Below are 13,545 nucleotides of genomic sequence, written 5' to 3'. Positions count from 1 at the left end.
TTTACTGCAAATGTTTATGATAGAAATTAATAAAATATATGAAACCAGGATAAGGGACAGGGGTGGATACTATGGATTACTATGAGTTTTTTTGTCCTGATTTCAAACCCATTAGTTGCCAGTTGGTGACAGAAAAAATGTGATTTTCCACCTCTATTTCTGCTCTGAAAAGGGGCATGACTTTCGTGGTGTGGAAAATCAGACACAATTTATACATGTAAAACCAAAGAAAGGAAGCCAAACTTATTCCAAACTGTATCGCTACAGCTCTCAAACAAAGAATACAATACACAACTCAAACACAGAGAGCTGTAAAAAGCCATCCATAAAAATGCATAATATATTTTATTGAAATAATAATGTAAACAATACAAAATATATATCACGTGATAGGGAAGAAAAAACCTGGAGTACAGGTGGCCCCTGATGGAAATGAGGCAACCATAGGAAACACAAGCACCCTCAGAAGAACCCCCCAGAGCCTAAAAGTTAGTAAATAACAATGCAGACTACGAGTCTGACAAATGGTAAGATGCAGACAGGAATGTAAACAAATAGATGACCTATATCGGTCCTATGTGAAGTGGAAACCGGAGGTACCTTACGGCTCCCACATACATATATACAATTAGTGCTTCCCCGAAAGCATGATGATAGGCTCAGTGGGGAGTCCTAAGGGGCCAGTAAACAACACCCCACAATTTATACGTGTCTTTTTCATTTTTTTGGCGCTGGAAAGTGACAGAAAGTAGACCAAAAGTAAATTGGTCTAGCAAAGAAGTCTGCCGAGTCACAGCTCTCGAGTCTGTGGAAGTTCAGGTGCTGATAATTCGGAAGACAAAGTTTATTTGATCCTCTAACTATTATTACAATGGCCATTGCTGCGACTCCTCAGCAGCAGTTCTGCCAATTCCTGCACACATTTGTGGTGCTCAGGACAGAAAATGGTCCCAGGGACCATATTATCTGCTAAGGGCACAAAATTAAAAATGTACCGACAGCTAGTCAGAAAACAAACCAGCAAATGTGACAGTAATTTCCATTAAAAGGTAACAATTCATCCCTCAAGCATGGATATGCATTCTCTATAATGAAAAAAACAGAAAACAAATACAAATAGATTGTATAATATTAAGCATTGTTTGTATACAATACCTTGAGTTTTTTCACACTGATGCAGGGATCATTGGAGAAACTCTCAGTGTCTGCAATTTGAATATCTGAGTCTTCCAGTTCACCTGTCAAGTCATTTCTCACCTGCCAGGAAATAAAAATGGGAATCTAAATTGAAAACTGTATGGTTATAAGCAGATGGACTGGATAGATATAGTATGATTAATGTCTCAATTTTCCACTTTTTACAGAACCCTAAAACCATTGATTCAAATAATCACAGAGACTACTTAGCATAATAAAGCACAGAACTGCAGACAAAAACACACTTCACCCATGTAACAGATTCCTGATTCTTACATTTTTCCAGCTCTACAGCTAGCAGCCTGTTAAAATTTATGGGAGCAATTTATTAATGGTAATTACAAAATGTATGCATATTGTCACTAATCGTTAGAAAATTGGAGGTGGCCTTCAATTAATCTCATGGCACATGGCCAAAATAATCATTCTTTTTGTAACAGGATTCTAAAGAGGTCAAGCTGAATGTGGTGGCCAGTGCAGCCTTTCTGAGAACATTACCATTAAAATTCTACTTAAATGTAATGAGAAAGAGCTACAGTATCCTTCTATTAATAAATCCTGTACAAATTATAATAATTGTATTAAATTATAAGTATTAAGTAATGGTTTAAAAAAATACTAGTTGTAGAAGCAAGTACATTTTGCACTAGCTTACCCTGACATCCTCCACATTTACCATCCTGCTGAAGCAAAGTCTATCTACACTTCACCTGAGAAGGAGGGAGAGGATGTAAAGAAACTCCTGGATGCCCTTAAAGATGTGAACAGAGATGATCATTGTACATCCCCCATTGCCATTAAGGTTACACTCTCCCTCGAGATCTCTAGACCCAGATTGTTGCCCGCCTCCCAAAGAAAATTGGCCCAGGAGAGCCTCTTGAGATTCAAGACCTGGAATGCCTACTTTTGGATCCTATATAATTGCAATGGACTATCATAAGTACTTGGGTCATCCCTTGATTTCATATTGCCAGGTGTGGACTATGTCTTTTTTGTTTCATTCATTTTTATTAAATTTTTTCAGAAACAAGTTTTACAAACATAACAAGTGCAGCAACATGACATGTTGTGGGAATATTGCACCCACCATAGCAGGATATACAAGCTTATTGACTTACATTTCCATTTTGCATAGTAAAGTAGATGCAGTTATTGTTCTGAGCCTTATCTACATGTTACACACAAGTTAGGTAACTTTAGAATTTAAACCAAATAAACAACCAAATAACGAATCTCACATGAATCCTATTAGCCATCTCTATTTATTGTTTTCTGGGTCCTATGGGAAACAGCTGTAATACCTTAAATACCAGACGTAACCTGAAATTCCTTAATTCCACTATACAGGCAGTCCCCTACTTAAGAACACTCGACTTACATACGACCCCTAGTTACAAACGGACCACTGGATATTGGTAATTTATTGTACTTTAGTCCTAGACTACAATTAACAGCTATAACAGTTATCACAGGTGTCTGTAATGAAACTTTATTGTTAATCTTGGTTCTTATGACAACCCAACATTTTTAAAATCCAATTGTCACAGAGACCAAAAAAGTTCTGGCTGGGATTACAATGATAAATTATAGTTCCGACTTACATACAAATTCAACTTAAGAACAAACCTACAGACCCTATCTTGTATGTAACCCGGGGACTGCCTGTAGTTTATGTGTTTAGGGGATGATTAGACCAAGGAGTCCATATTTGATAAATGGGTTGGGAACTGAGCCATCCATATGCTAGAATTTTTTCCAACCCATACAGTCTGTTTACCTCCTCTATATACTCTTTCAAATAAGGGGGACTAGTCTCTTTCCAACCTGTGAGCCCTCTCCATATACCCTCAGCCGACATGTGACATACTAATATGTTACATGTCGGTAAGGGGGCTAAAGAATAATCCCTTTCAGCTATAAAATAGAAACATTTAAGCAATGCAATCCCAAAATTATCATAAATTTACAATAACATGATTATTATGGAATACTTATACCACATTCCATTAAAATAGTACTTTAGATACATAGTAAGTTAAGATAATAGTAAGATAGTAAGTAAATTACATAATAAACAATAGCCATTTATAATTTTTTTTATTTTTTTCAGCGGTTTTAATTCAGATCAATGCATCCTGATGTAACGGGTCACACAGACAACAGAACTAAAAGTCTCTATGGGAAGAGTCCGGAGGGAGGAGTCTGTGGACCAGTGGACCCAGTGGATGGTATGCGGCCCGCGGTGGCAGCCAAGGTACATCGATGGCCAGGAAACAGTCCAAGCCTGGGATGACAGCAGCAACACAGAGGAACACTGGTAACGCTGGCACGGACTGCAGACACCGCTGGAATGGAACCCTAGGAGGCACAGCAGGAAGCACGGAGGTAAACTGAAGACTTGACACAGTATAGCAGGAGCACACGGAGGTGTCTGGAAACGCTGGAAGACAGGACACACCAGGAGCGTATGGGAACGCTGGAGACACACAGGAACATAGGAAAGCGTCTGGAAACGCCAATGGGCTTTCTCTTCCACAGGAACGGCTTAGGGAAGCCTGGCATGGAAACCATAGGAGATCCTAGGAGAAGATCTGGCGGGGAGTGAAGGGAGGTGCCGGATTAAAAGGGCAAGCCGGATTAGCAGGAGCCAATCAGAAGGACGCTGGCCCTTTAAGGCTTGAGAAGTCCGTGCATGCGCCCTCTAGTGGTGAGAGCGTGCGACTGCAGGCAAGGAGGCGTGCGGCCTACACGCCGGGAGCTGGAGCACAGACAGGAGCCAGGAGAGGTAAGTGAGGGCAGGGGGCGGGGACCAGCAGGCAGTGGAGCACGGGTGCATCCGCGATCCGCGTCATGGATCGAGGGAGCACCCGTGACAGTACCCCCCCTTTAGGGCTCCTCTTCTCTTCTTCTTCAGCCTCTTCTTTCGCCTCCTCAACCAGAGGCTGAAGTGGCTCTTGGGAAGCCGGAGCAGCACGGGGAACAGCTTTAGGAAGCTGCGGAGGCTGGAGCGGCCGGAGGAGACACTGGAGCGACCTCTGGGAAGGCCAGTGGAGACACTGGAGCGACCTCTGGGAAGGCCGGTGGAGACACTGGAGCGACCTCTGGGAAGGCCGGTGGAGACACTGGAGCGACCTCTGGGAAGGCCGGTGGAGACACTGGAGCGACCTCTGGGAAGGCCGGTGGAGACACTGGAGCGACCTCTGGGAAGGCCGGTGGAGACACTGGAGCGACCTCTGGGAAGGCCAGTGGAGACACTGGAGCGACCTCTGGGAAGGCCGGTGGAGACACTGGAGCGACCTCTGGGAAGGCCAGTGGAGACACTGGAGCAACCTCTGGGAAGGCCGGTGGAGACACTGGAGCAACCTCTGGGAAGGTTGGACTTGTGGTTGCTGGCAATCAAACAGCTGTTGAGGCATGGAGACCGGCTGGAGCGGCTCTTGGAAAGCTGGAGCAGCACTGGGAAGCTGCAGGAGTGGAACCTGTGGTAGCCAGGAGTCTAGCAGCTGTTGGAGCAGGGTGGCAACCCTGCTCAGATCCTCTCCCCAAGAAAAAATCAGATGAGATTGCTGGGCGAGAACATCTGTCAGCAACTGGTATGGGTCTATGGAACAGTCCATGATGAGATCCATGGCCATGGCAGAGTCCATGGCCGGATCTTGCTGTAACGGGTCACACAGACAACAGAACTAAAAGTCTCTATGGGAAGAGTCCGGAGGGAGGAGTCTGTTGACCAGTGGACCCTCTGGACCACTGCGGGAGATGGTATGCGGCCTGCGGTGGCAGCCAAGGTACAGGGATGTGCAGGAAACAGTCCAAGCCTGGGATGACAGCAGCAACACAGAGGAACACTGGTAATGCTGGCACGGACTGCAGACACCGCTGGACTGGAACCCTGGGAGGCACAGCAGGAAGCACGGAGGCTTAGGGAAGCCTGGCATGGAAACCATAGGAGATCCGGCGGGGAGTGAAGGGAGGTGCCGGATTATAAGGGCGAGCTGGATTAGCAGGAGCCAATCAGAAGGATGCTGGCCCTTTAAGGCTTGAGAAGTCCGCGCGCGCCCTCTAGTGGTGAGAGCATGCAACTGCAGGCAAGGAGGCGTGCAGCCTACACGCCGGGAGCTGGAGCACAGACAGGAGCCAGGAGAGGTAAGTGAGGGCTGGGGGACGGGGACCTGCAGGCAGTGGAGCACGGGTGTAGCCGTGATCCGCGACATGGATACCGGGAGCACCCGTGACACCTGACATGTATATACGTATTAGAGATTGCTACAGGAGCTCAGCTGTGTGTGTGTGGCTCCTGCACTAACAACTACTTGTGATCCCAGCTATTTAATGCTAAAGGGCCTTTTAGGACATTATATATTCATAGAGGGCATTACCAGGTACTCACCCAGATAATCGGCACCCTCCATGCGAGGACCGTAGGGCTGCCTTCAGCAGATGCCTTTTAGATCATGCTGTCATCCTGACATCAGTGTTGCTGTATAATCCACTGAACAAGTGATCAAATGATCACTTGTTCAAGGCCCAAACTGGGACAAAATAAAATAGTAAAAAAAAATGTAAAAATAATAAAGATCCCCTTATGCCCCTTCTGGTGTAAATATAAAATTTCACATTAAATAAGTGAAAATCACCACATTATACCATAATATACGTATTGGGTATCAATATTTCCATAACAATAAAATAAAATTTTTATTGTTTATGCTATAAAAAAGTTTAAGAATACACAAAAAATATGATAATTTCATATTCAACCTCATCAAAACAGGATAAAAAGTAATTAAAAGTACCATTGTTATGAACAAGTTAACCATAAAAAGCAATATAAATTTGTTATCACAGTAATCATGGTAACTTATAGAATAAAGATAACATATTTTTATGGTATGGTGAACGGTCAACAAAAAAAAAGCTAAAAACCCTAGTAAGAAGAAGTAATGATTTTCTTTTCCCTCCAAGAAAGAGATAATAAAATCTCATCAATTAACTATTAAATTCCCCTAAATTACATACCTGAAAAGTGGACGTCAGACCAGAAAAAATATATCCACATTACATAAAGAATAAACATTTTATAGCCTGCCCTGTTGTGTGCTCAAAGAGCAGTTTACCAGTTTACCATACCATGGGGTATCGACTTACTTGGGAGAAATTAGTTATCAAACTTTGTGGATCATTTCATCATTTAATCCATTGTAAGTGTTTAATATTTGGGCCAAAATCTATGTATTGTCCAAAACAATTACAAATTGTAAATTACACCTCCCTTTTCTTTAACCCCTGTGATTAACATTTTAACAAAATTCTGGTTTTTATACATCAAGGGGATGATTTTCTATATTTGGGTATTTTATATTGGGGTTTTACTATTAATGAGGCCTTTCAAAGTCTCTCAAAGCAGAGCAGTCCTAGGTAAATATAGGTTTTGGCGATTTTCATAAAAATGTGAAATATTGTACACAAAATTCTAAGCCTCATTACATCCTAGACAAATGAGAGGATCTATAAAAAGCCATGCCAACATAAAGCAGACATTCGGGAAATGTTACTTATGAAGTTATTTGGGTGATATGACTATCTGCCTGAAAAGCAGAGAACTTAGAAGTTTTGAAAATCGAGACATTTTTGCCAAATTTAATTTTTTTTAGAACTAATCACAAAAAATATCTTTTTTGTATACATTCTATACATTTTTTTCATTTGAAGTACAATGTGTGATGAGAAAATAATCTTAACCCCTTAACAACCTGGCCCATTTTTTTTTTATTCCCCACCTTCAAAAATCTATAACTTTTGTATTTTTACCTGTAAAGAGCTCCGTGATGGTTTGTTTTTTGCGTAACAAATTGCACTTCATAGTGATGGTATTGAATATTCCATGTCGTTTAATGGGAAGTGGGCAAAAAATTCCAAAGGTAGTCAAAATGGTGGAAAAAACGCATTTGCGCTGTTTTCTTGTGGGCTTGGATTTTACGTCTTTCACTGTGCACCCCAAATTACATTTCAACTTTATTCTCTGGGTCATTACTATCATGGGATACCAAATTTATATAGGCTTTATAATGCTTTCATACATGTACAAAAAAAAATTAATTTGCCATCTTCTGGTGCTAATAACTTTTTTATGCTTTGTTGTGCGGAGCTATTATGCTACCATTTTTAGGTCGGTACGACCTTTTGATCACTTTTTATTGAATTTTTTTATATTTTTCAAAATATTTTACTTTAGGCGCTATTTTCTGTTATGGGGTTTAATGCAGTTTTTATTTATATTTATATCAGTTCTAGGAATTTTTAGGGTTTTTTTATTATAATGTTTTTAACTTTATTTTTATTTTTACTATTTTTCAGACCCCCTATGGCACTTTAACCCTCGGTTGTCTGATCGATCCTATCATATACTGCCATACTACAGTATGGCAGTATATAGGGATTTTCCTCCTCATTCATTACAATGTGCTCATCGCACATTATAACAAGACAGCCTTGGGTCTTAACTGCTCCCAAGAAATACCAAAAAAAGAAGAAAATAGGAAGAAAACAAGGCTACACAATAATTAATGAAAAATAGTAATCTTTATTACACATAGAAAGCATAAAAAATATATATAAAATATGAGTGCGTCACAGAGTGATATACACAATGGTTAAACGGAGTGAAAAACCGTTATTATATTTTGATATTTAAGGGCATATCGGCATTTTCAGATGTGGAGATACCTAATCTGTTTATGATTTTTACTGTTTATTTATAGTTATACAGTATCAGATCTTGGGAAAGGGGGCGATTTATATTTTTAGGTTTTTTTATTATGATTTGTTTTTAAGGTTTTTTTATTTTATTTGACACGACGTGCGCCATACAAATACGGTGGGAGGACTAAAATCTTCTGGCTATGTTAAAGCGGTCCACTAAACTGAACCAGTATACTAATATACTTTTACTATACTATTATATTTCCTCATTATTATTGATTCTCTACTTTGTGTTTTCTGTCAAAGTATGAATGAGAAAATTATGAATGAGAAAATTATGAATGAGAAAAAAGAACTTGGGATACTCTATGTAATGTTGAGTTACATATTCTTTTTTTTTATATGTATCTGATATAAAGATATGTGTAACTCATGTGTAAAATGGTATAATGTTACATCTTTGATATTGGATAATTAAGATTTACATAAAAAACACACAGAATATTTAATTAAAATGCTGTAACAATTCTAAATATCACATTGTAAACCTATCTGTTGTTCTACATATAATCTGGTCAATAACAATGTCTTTGCTTAAAGTAAATAAAAGGATTGATAATGAAAATGTCTACTTATGAGATGTATGCTGTCAGAACTACTAGTCTTTTCTTTATAAAAACAAGCTAATCTTCAATAATGGTCCCAAATGCTTCAAAGGAGAAAGATAATGAGGATAAGAACATCGAGCAGATTCAGTTAGCAAGAAAAGAGTATGTTCTTCTTGTCATAATTTTCTTTCTTAATCTAAGAGAAGCTATATTAAGATATATAAGTATAGTTTTCTATACTTCTAGAATTGACATTGTTTGGGCTTGCATAATATCTTCAATAAATTATCAATCTTCCTTTTTTCAAAAAAAATGGCAGACAAGAAAATTAGTTTTATCATTCATATAAACAGACTTACAGTTGTGCTCAACAATTGCAGATATTTTTTAATATAATATTAATGTACAAATATCCTGTGTAAATTAACAGTAAACAGATATGTCAATTAGCTTTATACATCTACAAGGGGCATCCTCTTCCCTTAAAAAAATGGTCTTCCCATTCTCATTGATAGATTTTCTTAACTGTAGGAGCAATAAAATTATGGAAGTCATTGACATGATGTTGTGATGGTGGATATATTGTAATTGTTGAAGTGGGGTCTGGACGCCTTTCTTGAAAAAAAAAAATAGTTTAATGTCATGGGAATCCGACTTTTGGAGATGGGAAGTTAAGTCTTAAGTTTTTTTTCTGATGAAACATGGATAAATTGGTTCCACACTGCAGGATTAGAAGTTGGACTTGATGGGACTTTTTATTTACATAATCTAATCTATTGGGACTCATTTACTTACCCGGTCCTGTCGTGATACCGCGGTGCGTTGTCCGCCGTGTATTCGGGTTCTGACGGGATTCACTAAGGTCGTGAGCCCGGCAGGTGTCGCTGCTGCATCGAGGTCCGCCGGAGTTCACCTGCTTCTTCTCGGTGCATGTAAGTGCTTGATCTTGTGACACATTTAGTTTTTTAAATTCCGCTGTTTCTCCGAATCCGTCGGGTTGTCCTAAGGCCATGCCCCCCGATTTCTGTCGTGTGAAAGCCAAATCCAATTGCGCCAAAATCTGATTGCGTGCTCCAAGATCCCGGCGGAATTTGCCGCAAAACGGAAAAATTCTGGAAACCCGACAAAAGTGAGGCCGCGGAGCCCTTAGTAAATGAGCCCCATTGTGTAGCTTGTAATTGGGGCAGAACGCACTAACCCCTTTCATTTGTTTCTGCACATTTGTTTATTGCACAGTAATTGATTAGATCTTGATATATCAAATACTGAAAAGTAGTAAAAATACATTTTTTGAACACCCCAATATCTAAGAAGTATATTTGGCGAATGGTCTTTTATTTCTTTTTTTATTCCCTTTTCTTTATTTGAACAACTGATAATGTAGCTTAAGCTACATATTTTGCTTATATTTACCACGTGGCCCTTTAATATAGAATTTAAAACCTTAAATAAGAAAAAGAAATACTTACTTTAGCCAAAAAAAACCCTTTCTATCAGGAATTAATTACAATGTAATGTGTAAATGTACTAACATATGAAGTACAGAACTCACACAGCTCACTTGCCTTCTATTTCCATTAGATCCTGGAAATATCTAATGTAATTACTAATGTTGCTCATGATTAGTGGAAAGACAGTGAGCTGAATTAAAAAGTTAGCAATTCACAGGGATGGCTTAAAGTGATTACATTTGAAGAGGATTGCTGATAATCAGTCTGTTGGCAGTGCAATGGACTGATATGCATCTGTCAGGCTCCACAACCTTACGCAGTTTCTTCAATGTTTAACCTATTTAAAAAGGTTAACACTCACTAGAGGAAATGAAAGATGTATAATGACACTCATCCAGATGTGGAAATTGCAAATAATGTAAAGATGTCATCGCAGTAGGTTTATGAAATGGCCTGCAGGCTTACGGTACAGTAGATGACACATTAGGTACACAAGTAGAAGCAAGATGATCTTTTTGTTTTTCTGGTTAATGTAGTTGCATGTCCGTGTATGTATATATTCCATTACATGTGAATAATGGTTTTTATATTTTGATATATCTGACATTTTGGGACAGGGTGATATCCAATTTATTATTTTAATAGTTTTTATATGTGTTCTAGGGAAAGGGGATTGATCTAAATTTTTATATATTATTTTTAAACTTTTTTTTACTATTATTTCAGGCTCTGTATTATTTAGGGTACTTTCTCAGAGAGACTGATATATACATATGTTACTGACAGCTATAAGTGCCTTTAACATGCTCTGAACTATAATTGCAACATTGATGATGTTACAAGGCGGCACACAAGACTGGCATGTAAAGATGGTGGCACTCAGGTAAAGTCAGGTTAGCAGTTACCAGCAGATGTCGGCTGTGTAATACAGCTGACATGCACCGCGTATGGAGAGGCTCAGCCCATGAGCCCTCTCCATGTAACACTTACTTCTTTCCAATGTATATAGTTACACAGCAATAAGGCAGTGGTTAAACAAATGCTACACCAAAATGTAAAAGCAGTATGAGAAAAATTAAGGGCACCCTCATGGCTTCTGTAGGAATTAAAATAATAAACAGCAGACATGTGCATCAAATTTAATTTCTGTATTTAACAGATTATTAGCAAGTGTGACTGCCCTTTTTGAAGCTTTCATATCATGTTAGCACAAAGTCACAGAGAAAAAAACATCAGCTGCGATCTTAGTGAATCCATTGTTGTTGGCCATGGATGAAATATATCCCCAAATTCATCCCACGGTCAAGAGTAATTTCAAAAGTATCCAAGAGCAACACCTCAGACTCTATAGGCTTCAGTTAGCAAGTGAAATATTCAAGTTCATGATGGTACAAAAAACACAAGGTCAATACAGAAAAAATGGCTTGTTTGGAGCGGTTGTCAGATGAAAGAAAATTATAAAATAACATTTAAAAATAATATGTATATTTAATAGTGGTTTATCATTAAGGATTTAGGGAATAAAGCATCAGTAATAAAATGTCCTGTAAGAGGTCCCAGAAGTCCTTTAGAAGTAAGTGGAACATTTTTGACTAGTTATGCACCCACAGTACCTTCGTACCATGAGTCAAATTTGAGGCTTGGCTGTAACTTGGTTGTAAGAAGACAATGTTGTCCAAACACAATAGAAAATTTACAATAGAATGGTTGAAAAAAGCAACAAATCTAGGGGGACATGTATCTTTAAAATAACCTTCTGTTTTCTTTTTGCAGTTTTTTAAATAAATGTTTGGGTTTATTTTTGCGACTTGGCCATGGTCTTAAGAACTTAACCGGTGGGTAAGTCTGTAATAGTGTTCCTAAATGTATCTTCCAAAGACAGATGTTTTCTTTCTTTTGTGACTTTTTTTAGTGCAAATTAGAGACTTTTTAGGTTTAAGACAAAGTACAACTGACCCAATGCTTAGTTCCATACACGCACCTTAAAAGTCGCCTTAAAAAATCCTTTGAATTAGAGAAAGAAAAAAAAACATGCATCACAACAGCAAATTTAGAATGATACATAGCACTGCTAAAGTATCCCGACCTTCAAAATGTGGCAAGAGAAAACAAGTAATACATCTGAATGATACAAGTCAAGATCAAAGTGCAGACCTCACAACAATGGCCCACATTTGTTAAACCATTTGCCTCAGTTTTGTGTCTGACTTTGCGCTGAAAGAATGTGCATCTGTTTGCACATGTATTTTTACATGTATTCTGCGCCAGTTTTGCATCGAGGCTGGACTGTGTACGAGAAGACAGAAAAAATGTGCACCTGAAGGGGCTTGTTACTGCTTATTCTGAGTTCGCACCTTATTTATAACTCACATGCACCACAACTATGTCTGCATCAAAATTCTGTAGCATGAGCAAAGTACACCAAAAAAAATTGGTGCACACTTCCAGAGCAGTGCAGGGAGCACCAGATTAATGAAGACTGTTTGCCAGTTGATGAATCTGGTGCACACTCCACACTCCACAAGCAATCTGCACATAGTACAGACTGCACTAGTTTTGACAAATGAGGGCCAATTAGATAATACAATTAAATACCACCAAGCCTCAATAAAGTGATGCAACACGTAAATGAAAAAAGTGAGCCAAAATAACTCCAGAATAATGTAAGTACCTGATAACATTATACAGAAAATAATGTGGTGAATGCAGGTCTGCAAGTCTTTAATTTGTGTGGCGAACTTTGCATTTCACGCATGCATTTTCCGTTAAAGGTACATGATTACAGATTTATGTAAATTAAATTCGAGCCGGTTGGCCGAATTTTCAGAGAATCATAGCGAATCATGGCATATGTGGTAACGGTACGTCATATGCCGGGTGCGGTGCATGGAGAAGGCTCACGGGCTGAGCCCTCTCCAAAGCCGGTAAGTCTTTGCTGCATATTGCAGAAAAGGCTTACCGATAACCGATAAAAATGAAAAAAGTAAAAAATAAAATTTAAAAAAAAAACTATAAATTCAAATCACCCCCCTTTCCCTAGAACTGATATAAATGTTAACAAACAGTAAAAATCATAAACACATTAGCTATCACCACATCCGAAAATGCCTGATCTATCAAAATATAACAGCGGTTTTTCACTGCGTTCAACAGCATAACAGAAAATAGCACCCGAAAATGGCACTTTTTAAAATATAAAGAATTCAGTAAAAAGTTATCAAAAGGTTGTGCAGTCTTTACAAGATAGCAATGAAAACGGCATCAAAAGTTGCAAAAAGTGACACCACCCACAGCTCCGTATACCAAAGTATAAAAAAGTTATTAGCGCCAGAAGATGGCAAATTATTTATTTATTTTTTTGTAGAGGAGGTTTTAATTTTTGTAAATGTATGAAAACACTCTAAAACCTATAGAAATTTGGTATCCCTACCACAATACATTGAGGAACACTACCGCCATACAGTGAGGAATACTACCACCACACAGTAAGGGACACTACCGCCACACAGTGAGGGACATTACCGCCACACAGTGAGGGACACTACCGCCACACAGTGAGGGGCACTACCGCCACACAGTGAGGCCAC

At 38.8% G+C, this 13,545-nt stretch overlaps 1 protein-coding gene across 3 annotated transcripts in view; it reads right to left on the bottom strand.

Annotated features, from left to right (window-relative positions):
• GABBR2 (gamma-aminobutyric acid type B receptor subunit 2) overlaps positions 1-13,545 on the bottom strand; it is a 553,394-nt gene that overhangs the window by 296,705 nt on the left and 243,144 nt on the right. For all 3 annotated transcript variants that reach the window (XM_072152801.1, XM_072152802.1, XM_072152803.1), the window contains one exon: positions 1,156-1,257. In XM_072152801.1, the coding sequence (XP_072008902.1) occupies positions 1,156-1,257 (102 nt within the window). The remainder of the gene's footprint in view (positions 1-1,155; positions 1,258-13,545) is intronic.

The sequence above is a fragment of the Engystomops pustulosus genome, chromosome 5, assembly GCF_040894005.1.
Source record: "Engystomops pustulosus chromosome 5, aEngPut4.maternal, whole genome shotgun sequence".
NCBI lineage: Eukaryota > Metazoa > Chordata > Amphibia > Anura > Leptodactylidae > Engystomops > Engystomops pustulosus.
This window is presented reverse-complemented; position numbering and strand designations above follow the sequence as displayed.